Source organism: Ctenopharyngodon idella, chromosome 8 (assembly GCF_019924925.1).
Source record: "Ctenopharyngodon idella isolate HZGC_01 chromosome 8, HZGC01, whole genome shotgun sequence".
NCBI lineage: Eukaryota > Metazoa > Chordata > Actinopteri > Cypriniformes > Xenocyprididae > Ctenopharyngodon > Ctenopharyngodon idella.
Genome location: NC_067227.1, coordinates 11952789 through 11974085, shown reverse-complemented (window position 1 = coordinate 11974085; position 21297 = coordinate 11952789). Strand labels below are relative to the sequence as shown.

General features: G+C 35.9%; 1 protein-coding gene across 4 annotated transcripts in view; it reads right to left on the bottom strand.

The window, feature by feature from the left end:
- Window positions 1-21297, bottom strand: part of LOC127517123 (transmembrane protein 132D) — a 55066-nt gene that overhangs the window by 4838 nt on the left and 28931 nt on the right. The window contains exons 3-5 of one of the 4 annotated variants that reach the window (XM_051902345.1): window positions 19447-19636; window positions 13240-13383; window positions 5176-5381 (exon numbers count right to left, since the gene is read on the bottom strand). In XM_051902345.1, the coding sequence (XP_051758305.1) occupies window positions 5176-5381; window positions 13240-13383; window positions 19447-19608 (512 nt within the window). In that variant the 5' untranslated portion in view covers window positions 19609-19636. Of the gene's footprint in view, window positions 1-5175; window positions 5382-13239; window positions 13384-19204; window positions 19756-21297 lie in introns of those variants that run through there. The other 3 variants (XM_051902347.1, XM_051902344.1, XM_051902346.1) reach the window with 3 other exon arrangements.

The following is a 21297-nucleotide window of genomic DNA, read 5'->3' as shown; positions in this document are numbered from 1 at the left end:
ACGCCATGTCTTAACTGTAATTACGAGATATCAATCTGTGACATTCTACCCGGAGCGGTTCACGTCCTCATTTCTATGGTAACACTATCAACACCGAAATGAATCTGCAGCAGTCAGGTGGTACAAGTCAGAGTGCTAAAAGTTGTTTACGTTCATTATTATTGTAATGTTATGTGCTTGGAGACATGAGGTAAATTAACGCCATCTCTTGTGACGTTTTGCAGACTCTGCTATGGCTGTGCGTGTTCATGTGTTTTGAAGGAGGCGTGGCTTTGGAGAGAGAGCTCTGAAGGGAGGGTGGGATCTAAAGCCGCGTTTCCACCACAGGAACTTTCCCCAGGAACTAGGAACTTTGGGGTGGTACTCGGTATGTTTTGAGCACAGGAACCAGGGTCTAAATGAAGTTCTGTGTAAAAAAATTCCCCCTCTGAAAGTACCTGCTTGCTAGGTAGTACTTTTTCAAAGTTCCAGAACTTTCAGGGGTGGGACTTGTGCACTGAACATGCTGATTGGTTGAGTTCACGCAGCATTTTGATTGGTTGACTCCACGCAGCATTTTATTTCAACCATCGTTTTTTAAAGTCTGTTGCAATGCATGCAATAAGAGTTGTTTGCTATTCAAATCAACAATGGAGTTTAAAAAATACGACAGATGGACTGACGATGAGGTTCAGACAGAAAAGACAGATAATTTTTCCTTATTTTTTTAATTTCGGAGGTGTCAAAATCCTTAAGCATGTAATCCTGTTTAATAGGGTTTGGATAATAAGCATGTAAAATTAATTTTTTAACGACTCTGTGCATTTTTTGCCACAAAAATCACAACCTTCTAAGGAGAGCTGCCTCGGTTCTGGGGAGACTTTGGAGTGCAAAATGTCTTCTTTAACCATTAATCTTACAACAATTGGAATAGCTCTATTCATTCTATTGTAAATATTAACAGAACACTGCAGTTGGAATTTCTCACAAAATTCTCTATACAGAAACAGATTTCCATTATCATCTAAGAAATGGGCAACCGCCCAAATCCCTTTGGATTTCCATTCTTCGAAATATACAGATTTTCCACCAAACCTTATATATCTGTTATTCCAAACTGGAGTGTTGTGAGGTATGAAGTTATGTTTAAACAATAGTTTCCAATAGAGCAGCACTTGCTGATGAAAGGCTGAAAGTTTAACTGGTAACAAGGTACACTCAAAGTCACAACGTAAAAAAAAATGTATTCCCCCCCCAGTTTGCTAAAAATTGCACTGGGGAAAATAAATCAAAAAGAGTGACTATTTTGAATAAAGGATTTTAACCACTTCAATTTCAAAACCCCATTCATAATGTCAAAATCGATCGCATTCACACCGCCGTCTTCATAATTTTTAATAATATCATCCTTTCTTATGTAGTGACATTTATTCCTCCAAATAAATTTGAAATTCACCTTATTTATTAATTTAATCATTCATGTCGATATGGGCAAGGAGAAGGCTGGGTAGATTAATCTGGACAAACTATCCATTTTAGACAAAAGAACTCTTCCAAAGATTGAAAGATCCCTCTGCAGCCATCTATTTAGTATAGATTTACATTTATCTGTGTTATTCAACACATTTTTATTCTCCATTATTTCTCTATCTTCAGAAATAATAATCCCCAAATATTTAACTTCCCTCTTGATTTGTATATTAAATAATGACTGTGAAGGGAAATTATGTAATGCTAACATTTCACATTTTTTAGGTTCAAATATAACTCCGAGGCTTTAGAGAACTGGTTGAGAGCATGTAAGGCTAGTGGAATTTGGTGTTCATTTCTTAGAAACAACGTTGTGTATAATTATTTGCCTATCCAACACTGTTAAACCTTCAATACCATTATTTTTAATCAAGATAAAATATATAAAATATATAAATATAGATAAAAGCTCTGCAACCATTATAAATAGCAGTGGTGAGCTACCACATCCCTGACGAATCCCCCTTTTATTTGGGAATCTTGTGCAGGTTCCATGACCAAGAGCTACAGAGCTATTTATTCCATTATATAACATTTCAATTAAATGTATAAATCTTACTCCAAAACCAAAATGCTGTAAAGTTTTCAAAATAAATGGATGTTCAACAACATCAAATACCAACCTAATATTATTATGGATTGACCTTCTTCCCAGAAACCCTGATTGTGTTTCACTAATTATAGTAGAAATACCCTTTTTTAGCCTAGCAGCGGTAGCCCCAGAAAAAAAATTATAATCGGTGTTAAGCAAAATGATAGGCCTCAAATTGTATAAAAATCTTTTATCTTTGCCAGTTTTGGGAATAAATGTAATCAAGCCTTGCTTCATACTTTCTATCAATTTTTTTTTCAATACATTCTAATAGGGAATTGAATAATACATTTCTTAAATCACCATTTTCATAATTATTTAAAACTGGTTTGTTACAGCACTGACTTTTTTCACAAATTAAATTCCTTTCGTACTCCCTTTTTTCTTTGTTTAGTTTCTTAGAGAAACTTATAGAAAATTCCCTAATTTTAAATTTTAGAAATTCCCATTTACTTATATTACAATCAAAAGAATCATCTCTCTGTATAGCCCTTATTAATTCTTGGATTTTATTGCAAAATTCTTCATTATGTAAAAGAAAGGGATTGAACTTTCAGTAACCTTTGTTTCTAAATTGCTTAGATTTGGGTTCTAAAACAAGATCTATAAAGCAACGATCCGTTAACAGAGCTCTTGAAATTGTAGATTGTGAAGTATATTATGATATATGTTGTCACTGACCATCCAATAATCACTTGCTCTCCCCATTAGGCTTAAACTATGAAAAACATTCAACCTCAGGATTTAAATGTCGCCAAACATCATTCAAATTATTTTCTGTCTTCAAAAAATCAACACTAATATTGAGCCGCCCCTTGTTAAGTCTAGGAGGCCATCTATCTTTCCATTCATCTGGAACCATATTCCAGTCCCCTCCAACTAAAACATTATCAGATGGGTACAGCACTTTTGTTTCTGAAATTATCTTTGAAATATCTTCAACTAATTTTTGGTTTTGAGCTGCATTGTTAAAGCCATAAATATTAATTAAAATGAAAAAAAAGAACATAAATTTTCAGTACCACCATCAACCAATGACCGCTTTCGTCAGCTTTATAAGTGATGACTTCCCCAGGACATTTATTGAAGCATATTGCCACTCCTCCAGAACGATTTGAACCATGACTGAAAAGGATCTTGTCCCCCCATTGATTAGTCCAGAAAGATGCATTCAAATCTGAAGAATGAGTCTCTTGTAGAAACACACAGTTAGCTTTTTGCCCTTTACAAAAAAAAAAAACAGCTTTTCTTTTAACTATGTCCTTTAAGCCCCTAACATTCAGTGAACCAAAAATAATTTTGTCCTTAATCATTAACATTAGAACAGAAAAAACACAGACAAAGAGAACCAGTAAGTAAAAACACAAATTGAACTACCACTAGTAAACTCAATCTCAGTTTCTATGTGAACCGTAGCCTTTAGATAGAGCTCCAGTGCCCCACTGAAAAGTTTCCAACTACCTGACAATTAGAAACATATCGCTTCATCGTTCAACTTTGATCCATCGCCCTTCTATGAAACCATATCGACCGCGAAAAAAAGCAATCTTTCCTGCCCTCCTTGCTTGTTCGATTTGAGGCCACAGCTTTCGTCAGTCTTCCAAATCCTCCCTTGGAAGCATTTCGGCGAATCGAACTCCTTCCGCCTTGCAGATAAGAAAAGTTTTGGTTTGACACCAGATTTCATCCCTCACCCGCCTTGGAGTGAACAACACAATGACATTCCTGTTTTTATTGTCCATCCTTCTTCCCAGCCTATGGACAATGTCAACAGACTAATCCATCTTTGCGTCCATCTCAGGTGCAATTTTACTGAGTATTTTTATAACATGTGATCTGATATCTTCATCTTTTTTATCTTCTATGCCTTTAATACGGAGACACCACCTCATTCTATATCTTTCTTGTTCTCTCACCCTCGCCTTAAGATCACAGTTCTCTTTGCGCAGATGTTCATTTTGTATCTCTAAGTCCTTTACTCTTTTCTTGCACTCATTTACCTCTTCCGTGTTGAACTGAATCGCCTTCGTTAAGCTTTGCTTGGATTGCTCACTCAAATCCGCCAACTTCTCATCCACCCTCTTTTCCTGATTTAAAATTGCCTCCAAAATGGTTTCGTTAGAGATTTCATTCTTCCCTCTGTCGGCTGTTGGCTTAACCCTCTTTTCCGCCGGAGTTTTACATGGCGTTGAAGGAAGGGAGCCATCACTGCGTTCTCTTTTATTTAGCACAGTAACCTCCATCGCGTAGTCGTGCACAGTTTCACCTTCTCTATCTTTCTTTTCAATATTAGGCATCAGATCTTTCCCTTTGGGGTCTAATTTGGCAGGTTTAATTAGTTTTTGTGTAGACATCTTGACATAAACAGTTGGAATTACTCCCTTTAGTCAAACTTTTGGGAACAACTATCACGAGCTTCGGAAAACGCGACTGCTCAACCCGCCATCTTAGCACCGCCCCGAATTGTCACACATGTTAATGAACTCTCACGCGCAAAGAAAAATGAATAACCAATAAGTTTGAAACAGCCGTTGCATTTTACCACACAGCATTGGTCAATCTATCCATTAGAGTAGCAAATCAACAATTCCTTCTTTTATTTTTTATTTTAAGGAATCTGGGGGGCCATGTAAACGTACCGAACTCGTATCGGACCATGACCCCAAAACCGAGGTACGTACATACTGTATTTTACATACTGTATCTTTAATTATGACAGTTTATATTATTATTTATATGAACAGAAACTGGGAGTGTAGAAATTTTATTAACCATGATTTATTTTCTGTTTCCAGAATATTCAAGGATGTACTTCCAGAAAAAAACTGAGAACAATTGTTCTAAAATATTGCCATAATGCACAAAAAGTCAAGCAACTATAAGTAGAAATAAAGCAAAAAAAAAAAAAAAAACATTTAAAAGAGAATGAGATTTTTTTTTTTTAAAATGACAGGGTACTGAAATGCAGTGTAAGCTGATTACATGTACTGTATTCATTTGTTTTTCAGATGTTTCATTTTTAAAGATGTTAATTAGAACATATGCATGCTATTGATGTCATTGTGTGTTTGTACCTCTTGGTGGACATGATAGGGATCCTCCAGCTCTTGATCTGACTCAGCTCTGTATCAGACACCTCTATATCCAGCGGCAGACGAGGGAACCAAACCCTCATCTCCAGCTGGGCGCTCAGGTAACTGTAGGTGAAGTTCACCAGCATCCGCAGTCGCCCCTGGGTTTCTTTTCCATTCACATACACAAAGTCGCATCTGTCAGACACCTGAGGGCATCCAAAAATGTTTTATGTTATTTATAACTCATAGTGCGCAGGTTGTTCACACTGTAGTTTTCATGTTCTGCTGGATTTGAATGAACTTTCGACTATGTAAGAGGATTTGTTGGTGCTTAGCCCCAGAGTAAATAAGCATTTTTGGGACCAAATATAACTTAGGTTCAAATCAGCATTTACAGTTTTTTAACTTCTTGAGATTGAATTGCTATAGTAGTTATTTATTTCCTCTATTAATGAACTTGAAAGTTAGAAATTTATAGCAAAATAAAGAATTAGTGGTTGATCTTAGCTTACTCCATGGCCCTTACGCTGTATTTTTGATGTCACCTTTAGACGTTTACTGTCATTTTTTGAAATATGACGCATGGCATTGGGAGTCTCAAAGACACTTAACCATTCAACATGGGCTTACCAAATGCATGACGCCACATGATTAAATCAAATGTATAATTTATGATGCAATTAAATTTTAACAAGATTTAGGAAGGCATACAGAGGTGACTTTGACCAACATCCTGGTGTGGAAAAGCAGGTTAGCCTAGCATAAACAGGTTAGAGTTTGTACTGTATTTATGAGTTAATGTGTGTAATGTTTGTGTCACTATAGCTTGTGTTGATTGGCAGTTTTACACATGCACAGCTATAAACACCATGATTACTTACATATACAGGGTTTATATTAATATCAAATGACATGTTTATGGATACATAAGAGGTCATAATCCATAATACTGTATTTATGGTTTTTATCCTATTAGCCGAGTCACATGGAATCCAATGCCTCAGATTTCAGAATATGAATGTCCGTTATTTAAGTCCTGTACATCTTCAATGTGTAACATGTTCATTTTGGGGTTTTTTCCCTAATTTGATTGTATGATCATTTACAAATAATGTACAAATTTCAGCTCTGTATAAACACCATGTTTAGATGCATCCCACAGAATACATTTTCAACAACATGAGGCCCCATTTTCACCTGGTATTAAGTCGTGTTTTGGTCAATCAGATCACAAATAGGTGAGGGAGACATACCCGTTTACACCTGGTGTTTTAATCCGTCTCTTGTCTACTTTCGACCACTTCTGTCCTGATTTCTTTGAGGGGAGGGGTCTTTGTGTGGGTAAATGTAAGCTTTTTCAGGTCTTTTGATCTAATGGATGAAATAAGCTTGTGCAAGTTGCATATAAATGTGAAAGGAGATGACGAAACACAGAGAGCAGCAGCTTTTGTTTCTACTCTGATAGCAGCAAGACCACACAGTACGCGGTGAGTGCATGTTAGAAATCAATTCTCACCTATATTTAGCGTCGTCTACTTGTGATCGGTTTGACGAAAACGTAAACAGGGTCTAAGTTAGTAAACAAATGAATAATTGGCAGTATTTCTAGCAATCATATTTATGCTGAATGTAATATAAATACTGAATGTAATATACTGTAAGTATTGTTTGTGTCATGTTTTCATGAAAGTATTTTGCTTTAAAAATAAAATGAACAGTTGGATGCTGTCTAGAATGTAAGTGTGTGCTAGACCGCAAGTGAAGCCTTTGTTTATGCCTGATACATTCACTTTGGTGTGAAGCACAGTACAGCACATAAACCTCGGAGGCTCTTTATATACTAGCGTTTCAAAATGACAGGCAGCAGCATGAAACAGCAGGGAGAGGAAGTAGTTTGCAGAAATTTACCATTGCCTACCCAGGTAAAATATTAATTGTTCACTGGTACTGAAGTTGCATAACCTGAGGAGAGTGATGGATAGATCCAATGATGGATAGATGGACTGGCAGATTTACAACCCGAATTCTGGAAATGTTGGGACGTTTATTGAATTTGAATAAAATGAAAACTAAAAGACTCTGAAATCACACAAGCCATTTTTTTATTCACAATAGAACATAGATAACATAACAAATGTTTAAACTGAGAAATTTTACACTTTTATGCACAAAATGAGCTCATTTCAAATTTGATGCCTGCTACAGGTCTCAAAATAGTTGGGACGAGGGCATGTTTACCATGGTGTAGCATCTCCTCTTCTTTTCAAAACAGTGTGAAGAGGTCTGGGCATCGAGGTTATGAGTTTCTGGAGTTTTGGTGTTGAAATTTGATCCCATTCTTGCCTGATATAGGTTTCCAGCTGTTGAAGAGTTTGTGGTCATCTTAGACATTTTTTTCTCTATAGGTGAAAGATCTGGACTGCAGGCAGGCCAATTCAGCACCCGGACTCTTCTACTACGAAGCCATGCTGTTGTAATAGCTACAGTATGTGGTTTTGCATTGTCCTGCTGAAATACACAAGGCCTTCCCTGAAATAGACATCGTCTGGAGGGGAGCATATGTTGCTCTAAAACCTATATATATACTTCCGCATTCATAGTGCCTTCCAAAACATGCAAGCTGCCCATACCGTATGCACTTATGCACCCCCATACCATCAAGCCATGCTGGCTTTTGAACTGAACGCTGATAACACGCTGGAAGGTCTCCCTCCTCTTTAGCCCGGAGGACATGGTGTCCGTGATTTCCAACAAGAATGTCAAATTTGGACTCGTCTGAGCATAGAACACTTTTCCACTTTGAAACAGTCATTTTAAATGAGCCTTGGCCCACAGGACACGACGGCACTTCTGGACCACGTTCACATATGGCTTTCTTTTTGCATGATAGAGCTTTAGTTGGCATCTGCAGATGGCACGGCGGATTATGTTTACCAACAGTGGTTTCTGGAAGTATTCCTGGGCCCATTTAGTAATGTCATTGACACAATCATGCCGATGAATGATGCAGTGTCGTCTGAGGGCCCGAAGACCACAGGCATCCAATAAAGGTTTCGGCCTTGTCCCTTACACACAGAGATTTCTCCAGTTTCTCTGAATCTTTTAATGATGTTATGCACTGTAGATGATGAGATTTGCAAAGCCTTTGCAATTTGACGTTGAGGAACAATGTTTTTAAAGTATTCCACGATATTTTTATGCACTCTTTCACAGATTGGAGAGCCTCTGCCCATCTTTATTTCTGAAAGACTCTGCCTCTCTAAGACATCCCTTTTATAGCTAATCATGTTACAGACCTGATATCAATTAATTTAATTAGTTGCTAGATGTTCTCCCAGCTGAATATTTTCAAAATATCTTGCTTTTTCAGCCATTTGTTTCCCCTCTGTGCCAACTTTTTTGAGACCTGTAGCAGGCATCAAATTTGAAATGAGCTCATTTAGTGGATAAAAGTGTCAAATTTCTCAGTTTAAACATTTGTTATGTTATTTATGCTCTATTGTGAATAAAATATTGGCTCATGTGATTTGAAATTCTTTTAGTTTTTTTATTTTATTCAAATTTAAAAAACGTCCCAACATTTCTGGAATTCGGGTTGTAGCTCCTGAGCAATGCGATAAAGCTGCTGATAATACTGAATGGACCATATATATACGAAGCCGGTGATAGGTGTTGTATTCCTATAGGTCAATGTGAATCAGCTGAGTGTCAGCTGATGCAAGCTTGACAAACGTGACCTGCCAGAACTAACGCTATACGCTTGATTTCTTTTGTTGATGAACCAACATGGCTCAAAAGAAGGATGTGAGACAAAGTTACTAGGATTTCTTGAAACAGTTGTGACTAGCTAGTTAATTTCTCCAACAATGCATCATACTATGATAGGAGCGAGTTATGTCGCTGTAGAGAAAAACACCTGCCAGAGTAGGTTTCTCTCATCAGTGAGGTAAAGCAAAACCCAGAGTGGATCTGGAGTGGAGTGATTATAGAACACTTTGAGTAAAAGAGGTCAGTCTGCTCCACTCATATGCTTTTCCAGAAAGGTTTTTGGTTTGTGTGCTGCTTGGTAACATGCAGAGCTTGATGGGTTTTTATGTTTGTTTGTTAGTTTGTTTTTTTGGAACTATTTGCATTGTTGGAGAAGAAATATATTTACTAACCTGTCTTGATATAAATTAAAAATGTAAAGCAATATTAAATGTTATTAAATATTTTTTCCCATTGAAATTCACAAAAGTAGAAAAATACACAGTTTTAAAGATTCTGCACACAAATCTTTTTCATACAATTCATACTGTCATTGCTTTGTGAAGAAAAGAAAATAATAAAATAAAAGTGATCCATACAATCTGTGTGACAAAGTCTTCTGAAGCCATATGTTAGCTTTCAGCTTGTGTTTCTCTGGAAAAATAACAGCACATTGGTTTGGAACAACATGAGTATGAGTATATTATGGCAGAATTTTCATTTTTGGGGACCTATTCCAAACATGAGTGTCATCATGTTTGTTGCTCATGTATAATCTATTAATCTTGTTTTAAGTTTGGATATATTTTTTTTTACTGAGGACATCAAAGTAAATGCATTTCTGTGTAATTCTAAGAAATGAGGCCAGAAAGTGGTGTTGTCCTTGAATGAGACAGCTGAAGTTCTTTTAAGTCTCTCATCTTGGCTGTAGTCACAGTATGGTGATGAGCTGTCCTTTCAGATTAAATCCTCAACAAAGAGGATACAGCCCTCCTGAGTGAGGTCAGAGCGTGGCTTAATGACTTTGAGAGGACTGTCACAAGAACACTCTAAGAGTGGCAGAGGTTCCATACACAGAGAAGACTTTGAGATGTTCTTTTGAGACCTTCTATCGCTGCATGTCTGACAGAAACCCCTTTCACACATACAGTCTTTACTGTTAAATCACTGGTTGTGTGTGAACAGGACCTTTTCAAAAATACCTGTAAATCAGCAATTTTCTGGTATGAGAGGTTGTAATTTACCAGTAACTTACCACTATGATGCTTTGTGTGATCAAAGCATAAGATTACCAGTATGAGCATGTATGAGTTCAGAATGAGCTGCAATGAGAAATTTGCTTTGGGCCAATAATAAAGTTCTGTCGGAGGTGTTTACAGTAAGCTCCGCTGCGTTTAATTGTTTTTCTGTAAACATGCACTAGACGAACTCGGACTGTTGTGACGTCTGACCACACTCGAGACCGTGCCTTCTATTCATCAACACTGTGGCTCTGTGGTTACTACTGCATATTATAGTAACTGCAGCATTATAGCAACTATTAACTCTTCCTTTCCCTGCTACCATTTACTAAAATGCCAGCCAGTGGCAGCATTTTTAATTATATTCACACAACTTTCATGGACCCCAGAATATTTTGTTGAATTAATATGTAAACAGTATAATTTTGAAAACATGGCTTGCCAGAAAAATTCCATCAATGGGTGGAAAAAGTTAAGATCAAAAATATGTTTTACTGTATGTAATCATCCCCTTATGCCTGTTACTTTATTATTATATATATATATAGGACAAATAGTGAAACTAAAACACTTCTTATCCAGGTCAAGGTCAAGGTATCTTTATTAGTACCCAAAGGTAAATTTGTTGCGCAGACAGGAGATTCAGCAATCCATCCTTAAGCCAATTCATAAAACATAACAACATACAATAACAATAAAATATTTAAAAAAATAAATAAAAAGTCATGACTATGTGCTTCTACACACTCCCTCAATGCCCACCTAAAACACTAAAGTAACCATGCATGTCATCTCCTACTTTTTTCATTTAATAATTCTATAGCTGCAGGTACAAAAGCATTCCTATATCGTCTAGTTCCCACCTAGGGGCCACGGACCGACATCCAGAGGGGAGGAGCTGGAACTCAGCATGTAAAGGGTGGGAACAATCTCTAATTATAAAACTCGCCTTACGCTGTAAATAGTTGGAGTAAAGACCTGCTAAGTTGAGTTGTGGTTCACCTATAATTTTACTTGCCCACCTAACAATTTGATTCAGAGAATTTTTGTTCTTCAAAGACAAATTACCAAACCATGCCACAAAGGAGAACGACAAGACTGATTCAATAAAAGCCCGATAGAAAAGGGTCATCATACAGTAGATTTATCAATGTGAAATCTAAACAGCTTTCTGAGGCAAAACAGACGATGATGTCCCTTTTTACATACCATCTCACAGTTCTTTTCAAAAGTCAATTTAGAATCTATGACTGTCCCAAGATATTTGTAGCTTTCTACACAATCCACCACCTGGTCTAATCGAGTGTCATAAGGTAAAGCTAAAATCTATAATCATGTCCTTTGTTTTAGGTATATTTAACTCCAAATAAGATTCATCACACCAGGTGACAAACTCCTCAATAACAGGACCGTGACCGGACTCATTGTCAAGTAGCAGACTCACGATAACGGTGTCATCAGCAAATTTCAATATAGTCCTATTTACATGGTTACTTTGGCACATATTAGTATACAAAATATAAAATAAAGGTGAAAGAACACAGCCCTGGGTTGAACCAGTGGACGAACATAATAAATCTGATAAAATGCCATTTACTTTCAGCCTCTGTGTTCTGTTTGTCAAGAAATCCAGTATCCAACCCACTAAATTGTTGCTCAGCTTAAAATGCTCTATAAGTCTCATAACTAAAATGTGAGGTTGGATAGAATTAAAAGCTGAGGAAAAGTCAATAAACAACAGTCTAGCATGAGTATTTCTCCTTCTAAGTGCTTAGACAAAAGATTAAGTAGAGTAATTGTAGCGTCCTCAACTCCTGTATGTGCCCTATAGGCAAACTGCATTGGGTCAAGAGCTTTCTCAGTTTGCCTTACAATCTCTGTCTTTTCAAGCTTTTCAAATGATTTCATTACAAGAGAAGTAAGGGCAATTGGCCTGAGGTCATTTAAAGCCTTGGGACAATTATTTTTAGGAGCCGGGATAATAACAGCCCACTTCCACGGGTTAGGTACATGTTGTAAGTATAAAGACATATTAAAAATATCATAAAAGATGTAACTTAATTGCCTTGCACAATATTTCAATAGTTTGCCACAGATATTGTCTGGATGAAGAATCTTTGGAGGTGGATGAAGAACATGGTGCAGTGTTCAAAGATAATTTCCGATTGACATCACAGAGTTTACCGGTAAAAAGACGGAACACTATTGTTTCAGTGAACAGCAAATTTGTGTATTTACCAAAATCATTATGGTAATTTTAAAGTAATTTACTGGGTTTAATGTGTGAAAGGGGCTCATTACATGCATACACATCTCCACACTTTTTTTGGTAAAAATACTAATGTGCCTAAGACTTTATCACAGTACTGTAGGTTCAATGTGATTTTGGAAAAAAACAAAACAAAAACTGTAAATTTATTGCCGAAAAAATATCATGAGGTGTAGCCTTCAAGTAAAAAGTAAAAACATACTTTGAATACATTTTAATGTACATATCTTAATCATTATTTTCATTATTAAATAAACTTTCCAAGGTAAAATCATTATTATTTATTCATAAACCATTAAAAGTTTAGAGAGTTGCACCACATGATGTTTTCAATCTGAACTAAACTTGCCTTGTCATAAAAACATGGAAACCCAACGTGTGTGTGTGTGTGTGTGTGTGTGTGTGTGTGTGTGTGTGTGTGTGTGTTGGTTGCACCACATGGCTTTGATTTGTGGACTCATAAAGTTTTTTTTCAATAATTCAATTATTTTAATGAGGCCTTTTTCTTCATTATGATATCAGAATATTTTATTTTTTGACTTTATGCCCTAAGAAGAAATTCAATTAAAACAGGTTCATTGTAGGAGAGGTGCATTCAAGCAATCATATGAATTAAATTTTTAATGTATTTTTGAATAAATTAATAGATCTGGTCAAAAAAATGAGCATCATGTTATTGACCTCTTTCTATCTCACAAGCACAAAGGGAATGAGTTTAATATTAGCTTGATATGACTTTCAGTAGACTTTATGACTGCTGTATCTAAGCTGAGATAAAGTAAAAACAATACAGTATAGTGACTGTACCTTAAGAACATCTTCATCTGTGGAGCTGCAGTCAGCAAAGTCAGAGACATCCGTTACAGAACCATCCTGTTCCACAGCAATGGTTCGTACAGCAACCGTAACCCTCTTACCAGTCAGCACGGCAGTGTTCAACAGCTCAGTGTCCTACACGGGACAGAGATCAAAGTTAAATTTTGGATCTTGATACTGAGCTAAGCTTCAACTTTAGCAGTGGAGGTCAGAGATTTAAAAAGTTGGTCAGAGATTTAACAACTACAAATGAAGGTCAGAGATTTAACAAGATATGATAACACTGCAATCTAGTGATGAATTTAATGTCATAATATCAGCACCTTTTTTTAACACATTTTATAGGAAAAAATAGTATGTTCAGGGACACAAAAGCGGATTTTAGGTTGGAATGGACTGTGTCAATCTATTCAGATAATCTAGGCCAGAGCTGCACTACCTGGACTGATGTAACTTTATGTAATCAATGTCATTTGTGAAAAGCAAAAACGGATTATTTTACGGGACAAAACCCCATTTTCAAATATTGTCTATACAGTGAATGTGAAGCAACAGCTTAGTGGGGCAAACCTCTGAACTTTAAAGATCCTGACAGATGCAAAATGCCTGCTCACATAAATGAAACAGGTTTTCGGGAGCTTTACACAATGCATTAAAAATATGCATATCAATTTTGTTTTACTAAAAATTAAATAAGGATTTCCCATTACCATTAGTTTGATCAAACAGCACTGTTTTTTCATGAATTAAAATAGTTAGATTAATTTCTTATCCAATATAATATACTCTAAAATCCCTAGCCCTCTAAAACCACTTAATACCAACTAGCAATAGCAAGGTGCAAATCACAGATTTACCAGGCTGTGACGTAAACTTACCTATTGGCTTTGTTTAAAAAAAAAAAAAAAAAAGAAGTGTAATTAAAAAAAGCAAATTACATTATTTACATTCTATTTGAATAAGCATTTCATGAGTTCTTTAGTTGCAAGGGCCTTGGTGAGAACGTCCTCTTAGCTTCTCCATGTGCTATTGCTCAAAAAAACAAAAACAAAAACAAGACCCCTTACAAAAAAGAAGTACAGTATACTTTAAAAGGGTTAGTTCACCCAAAAATGAATTTTCTGCCATTAGGTACTCACCCTCATGTTGTTCCAAACCTGTAAGACCTTTGTTTGTCTTCGGAATACAAATTAAGATATTTTTGATGAAATCCGATGGTATCTGATCCACACATAAGCACCAACGTTATTGCACCTTTTGAGGCCAGAAAGGTACTAGAGACATTGTTTAAAAACCGTCGACGTGACTGCAGTGGTTCAACCTTAAGCAATGTTGTTGCTGTCTATGTGTGGATCAGATACCCCTGGATTTCATCAAAAATATCTTAATGTGTGTTCCGAAGACAAACGAAGGTCTTATGGGTTTGGGACGACATGAAGGTGAGTACCTAATGACAGAAATTAAATTTTTGATTGAACTAACCCTTTAAATTCTTTTTAAGCAGTATATTTTCCAAGTATAATATATGTTGTATACAAATATCACTGTAGTAGTATTTGTAAGTTTACCATTTCAGTACTTCTTGGGACTAAATTTACCGTTCGCAAAGACCCGCCCCCTTTAGTTACTGTTGCTACGTCCGACAAGCCATGCCGCTCTCACACCATCATGTTCTCACGCAGTGAAAAATAAATCGTGGAGCAAAGAGGACACTGACAACGCGTCGACAGACAAGACAATAAATTTAATTTAAACAATAAATACTGTTTTGTGTCTCTTTAATGTGTTGTGACAAATCGCTGTAGTGCCTCAGTTCAAGCAGCTCGTGAACCGATCATCACTTCCTACTAGTTCATTTATAGCATCAAATAAACATGAATGAACATCATAAGGAATGTTGTTTCAACCGCGGAAAGATGTCAGTACACACCATTTTTCAAGTTGAAGTCCACCGACGTTAATCTACTAACACCCCTGACTGCTTTGTCGGACAAAATGGTGGATTCGGCGTTATGATTGGTTAGATCACCTGTCAATCAAACTCCAGGCAAAGGGTCAAATGGCCCACATAGTCTATAAAAATACAAATTTTAGTGTAAAAGTAGTAAATTTAGAGTACACAACAAGTTTACATTTACGTTTTTCTTCTGTATTGCAACTATCTGTGAACTATACTAAAAGTAAACTTATAGGTATAATGTTACTGTTTACTAGTGCAACCTGTTCCGATTGGGCTGCTCAAACTGGCGACAGCCGGGATGGGAGGTGGTGAGTGAAGTTTAAACTCTTACCAGCTGTGCTCCGTTACACTACCTATATACTTCTAGCCCATGTCTGAGTTTATGAAAGTAGGCCTACTGTAAATTGACCTTTAAAAGACTCCTATTTAAGTATTCATTTTTATTTGAAATATAACTTTATTCTTTAAGTAGACTTGAATTTAACTCCTCTCTACACTACCAGATTTATATCTTTTCCTATTTGACTTTAAGTTTTGTGATGACATTTAAAGCTATATCTTCTGGTAATGGCTTATAATAAAATCCCATTTGAATCAAGTCTGTTGTTGTTCTTCAGTTTAAATCAGCCAAATTAATGATTTGTTTAATTCAAATCATTTACTATTTACTCTATTCCAACTCAAAGCTGACTTGTTACTATAAACTTGAACATGTAACATTTATCACTTGAACACAGTATGTAAAACATAGCTGGAGTACTATCTCAAAGCAGCCAAAATATGTGAAAAAGTACTTAATAGGCTACAATATCAGTACAGATAACTGCAATCCAAGTATACTTAGAAGATTAAGCACAAATTTAGGGCAAATATACTTTTTTGTTTAATTGCCGTATAAGCCAAGTTTAATTTTGTCTATATCTTAAGTACATAAAATGTAGACTGAATGTATATGCTCCTATTTTATTTATTTATTTATTTTTTTTCCTGTAAAGGATGTGGCCAACATATTATGGACTTTTTGGCCATTCTATGTCCTGTGCTGTTTTCAGATCTCTGGGACCGTGTCCAGCTGTATATTAGAGCTGCTACAGAAAATCTGATTGATTATGCCTAAATCTGCTCATGTTTGGACACAATCCAAAGGTCAACATGATCGGTCTTGCAGATGAAGCTTGTCGCATTTACAAGCTCTGTCACAGCACCGAGCCCCTGGTACCCTGCTGGATCAATTCTGTCTTTCAAAATGCCAGTGAATAAGACATGAAGATGCTTTACTGTCTCAGATAGAAATGCTGATTTTGTTAAACAGTTGTCTGCCATGCCTTTTGACACACTGCAGATATTTGAACATTTTATAATTTGGTAAGTAAACAGGTAAACTGGATGCTCTGCATCTTGAAATGGTGTTGTGATTTATTTCAACATAACAGGCCAATCAGATATTTCACCCCTTGTGAAAAAGAAGCGTGCTTCATTGTACTGAATATGCACTTGTAGTGTACTTCAAATCTTAAAAGTATATTTAAAAAAAACTGTAGTTGCTGATAGTATAATATTAATGAAATAAAAGGCCACTTAAGTGTACCTAAAGGGATAGTTCACCCAAAAACGAAAACTCTGTCGACATTTACTCATGCTCAAGTTGTTCTAAACCTGTATGAATTTCTTTCTTCTGCTGAGCACAAAATGACATATTTTGAAGAATATCGGTAACCAAACATAGATGGGACTCAATGACTTCCATAGTATGTTTTTCCTATACTATGGAAGTCAGTGGGGCCCATCAACTGTTTGGTTACTGACATTCTGAGTAAATGATGACAGAATTTTCATTTTTGGGTGAACTATCCCTTTAAAGAGAATACACTTTCATAACTTTCATAATATGTTTCTTGACATGCTTAAGTACAGTTATAGGCATTTTGTATTAATCTCAAATTAAAAGTTTTACTTTAAACTACATTTTAAATCATTGTTTTAATCATTAGATGTGCTATAAAGAAGTTGATTACAAATATATTATTAAATGACAAACAAGTTTCAATAGAAATGACACTGAAGTATATTTTAGTTTACCATAGATGCTTGTCTGTACATTCAGCAGAACACAATAAACGTAATTATGAAATTACATATAATTATGTATTTAAGTCCAACTTGAGTGTACTTAAATACATACTGTATTTATATGTAAAAAAACAAACAAAAAAAAAAAACACTGTAAATGTCTCTAAAGCAATTTGCATTTAATGTAAACTATAATACACTTTTATTTTCAACAGAATTAATGATTCAAACTTCATCAAATTTTAAAGAGGAAGAGAGATAATAGTGTGATTATTCAGCTCAATTCAGTGCAGCCTTGATTCAGTTCTGTTCAATAACTGTTCATTCATTATGAATGAGTTCAATTCAGCTATAAGCAGCACTACTGAAGACAGTAATGTACTGTCCCGAATTCCGGAAATGTTGGGACGTTTTTTAAATTTGAATAAAATGAAAACTAAAAGACTTTCAAATCACACGAGCCATTTTTTTATTCACAATAGAACATAGATAACATAACAAATGTTTAAACTAAGAAATTTTACAATTTTATGCACAAAATTAGCTAATTTCAAATTTGATGCCTGCTACAGGTCTCAAAATAGTTGGGACAGGGGCATGTTTACCATGGTGTAGCATCTCTTCTTTTCAAAACAGTTTGAAGACGTCTGGGCATTCAGGTTATGAGTTTCTGGAGTTTTGGTGTTGAAATTTGGTTCCATTCTTGCCTAATATAGGTTTCCAGCTGCTGAAGAGTTCGTGGTCATCTTTCGTTTAATAATGCGCCAAATGCTCTCTATAGGTGAAAGATCTGACTGCAGGCAGGCCAATTCAGCACCCGGACTCTTCTATGACGAAGCCATGCTGTTGTAATAGCTGCATTATGTGGTTTTGCATTGTCCTGCTGAAATACACAGGGAACTGAAATAGACATTGTCTGAAGGGGAGCATATGTTGCTCTACTAAAACCTTTATATTCCTTTCAGCATTCATAGTGCCTTCCAAAACATGCAAGCTGCCCATACCGTATGCACTTATGCACCCTCATACCATCAGAGATGCTGGATTTTGAATTAAACGCTGATAACACGCTGAGGTCTCCCTCCTCTTTAGCCCGGAGGACACGGCGTCCGTGATTTCCAACAAGAATGTCAAATTTGGACTTGTCTGACCATAGAACACTTTTCCACTTTGAAACAGTCCATTTTAAATGAGCCTTGGCCCACAGGACACGATGGCGCTTCTGGACTGTGTTCATATATGGCTTCCTTTTTGCATGATAGAGCTTTAGTTGGCATCTGCAGATGGCACGGCGGATTGTGTTTACCAACAGTGGTTTCTGGAAGTAATCCTGGGCCCATTTAGTAATGTCATTGACACAATCATGCCGGTGAGTGATGCAGTGTTGTCTGAGGGCCCGAAGACCACAGGCATCCAATAAAGGTCTTCGGCCTTGTCCCTTACACACAGAGATTTCTCTAGTTTCTCTTAATCTTTTGATGATGTTATTCACTGTAGATGGTGAGATTTGCAAAGCCTTTGCAATTTGACGTTGAAGAACATTGTTTTTAAAGTATTCCACAATCTTTTTACGCACTCTTTCACAGATTGGAGAGCCTCTGCCCATCTTTACTTCTGAGAGACTCTGCCTCTCTAAGACATCCCTTTTATAGCTAATCATGTTACAGACCTGATATCAATTAACTTAATTAGTTGCTAGATGTTCTCTCAGCTGAATCTTTTCAAAATTTCTTGCTTTTTCAGCCATTTGTTGCCCTCGTGCCAACTTTTTTGAGACCTGTAGCAGGCATCAAATTTGAAATGAGCTCATTTAGTGGATAAAAGTGTAAAATGTCTCCCTTTAAACATTTGTTATGTTATCTATGTTCTATTGTGAATAAAATATTGTCTCATGTGATTTGAAAGTCTTTTAGTTTTCATTTTATTTAAATTTTAAAAAAGTCCCAACATTTCCGGAATTTGGGTTGTAGTTATTCAGCTCGAGTCAGTTCAGTGTTTATTCAATTAAGTTTAAAAACTGGATCAGCTCAATGGCTAGACAATAAGTGTCCTCAACTAAGCAACCCAAAGGCAATAGTGGGAAGGAGCCCTAACTAAAAAAGTTTTTTTTTTTTTTTTTTTTAACATATTAGTGAAGACTTTTTTACTATCTATAATGAATTACCAACCATAACTAGAGGAGCCAGGCCTACAAAGTCCCTCTGAGTGGTGTAGATCCTCATGGTGCCTTCAGACGCCCCCATCATTTTGACTTCATCAGGAAGAGTCAACTCCCACTTAATCACCTGAATCTCTGATTGACTGCTGACATCCTCCACTTCAAAATCCATCTGAAGAACTGCTTGGAGTTTGCTTAATCTGAAAGAGAACATGTCATTAAACACCTCACGCCATATACAGTAAACCCTCAATCTTTTGTAATCAAATTGTTGCTCTGTTTGATTCTAAAAAAATTGAGTGCAACTATTGACTTTATGTCAATAATTGTATATTGATTATACCATCATTGCCACTAACAACCCATTTCGCTTGAATAATGTGACATTTACAAGTGAAACAGCATATTCAACATAAAAAAATGTAGGGCAACATGTGAATTTGTTCATCAGGGAATTGATTAGATGGTGAAAAGTAAATAGGGTCAATTTGATTTCATGTTGAATTTAAAAGATACATGGCTTGTGGTATCAACCTTTCAGCAATCAGCAAGCCATATCATTTTAACCTCTTAGTAGTGCAATCCCATCAATGCCCTGCATAATGCTTTCAATAGGACATGGGATCACCCCTAATCTGATGCATCTGTCTCAAATTTTAGCTTTAAAATGCACAGCTTTCAAGCTCTGGGGATGAACCAAAGAGTTCAGAAGGCTATTTTGTGTGAACAGCATATGTTTATAGATTCATGCATGGATCTGTTTGTACAACCAAAAAGGCAATTATTTCAAAAACTAGGATTGACACAGAAATGACTTTTGAAGAAATCCCTGATAAAATAATCCAGTGGCTAGTGGGACCTACATTTATTTTATAGGACCATAATTTATCACACATGAAACAGAGTAAAACAAACAACATGTACATTGGATATCAATTATGGAATGACTCCAAATATCATTCCACAAAAATGTCTTAATATCATAGAAACAGAACTATTATCTGATACTATTCTTCAGACTTATTACTTCATATGTTTAAATCACTATTTAAGACAGGATATTGTAATAATAATCCTTTGGGCTTGAATATGGATGCCTACCATAAGATGTTTTTGTTACGCATCAAATACTTTACCTAAAAAAAAAAAAAAAAAAAAAAAAAAAAAACAGATTACTGACAGATACGCCTCTTTGCCTCAGCAGCAATATTGGAAAGAGATTTTGGTTAATCTTTATTCAGAAATCACTTGCTTATTGGAATACAATCCCTGTAAGGGATGTAAAAATCCCTGTATTGTTCTAACATTAGGTGACTGCCGTAGGGGGCTTGAGCATAATATGGATTAGTTCTAAGATAAGATTCGTTATAAGATGTGAATTTGATCCTAATCCTTAGGGGAAGAAAATCCAAAAATGAGGATAAATGACATTCTCTCAAAAAGACGTAGATAATAAAGGCTTTTACTGAGCTGTGTTGACAGCATTCTTTAAAATATCTGGTTTTGTATCATAGAGGTCATACAGGTTTGGAACAACATAAGGGTGAGTAAAAAAGATAACATATTTTTTTAGTTTTAGGTGTACTGTCCCTTTAAGGGTTATGTTGCATTCAGCTGTACTTTTCTTTTTGTCCACTGAGTTCCCAACATCAACATCACAACATTGCTAGACTCTATTTGACCCCTTAAAAATCTGTAATTAACTCAGATTTAGAAGTCTTAAAAATCTTTATTATTTGATCATGCTTGCTGACAACAGGAGCTGTAGTGAGCTATCTGAGGTCACCCTGAATCCTTCACTTAGCAGTTGTTAAAAAACTGTAAAGTTTGTCACATTAAGTATCCTTCCTTTCAAGTCCAT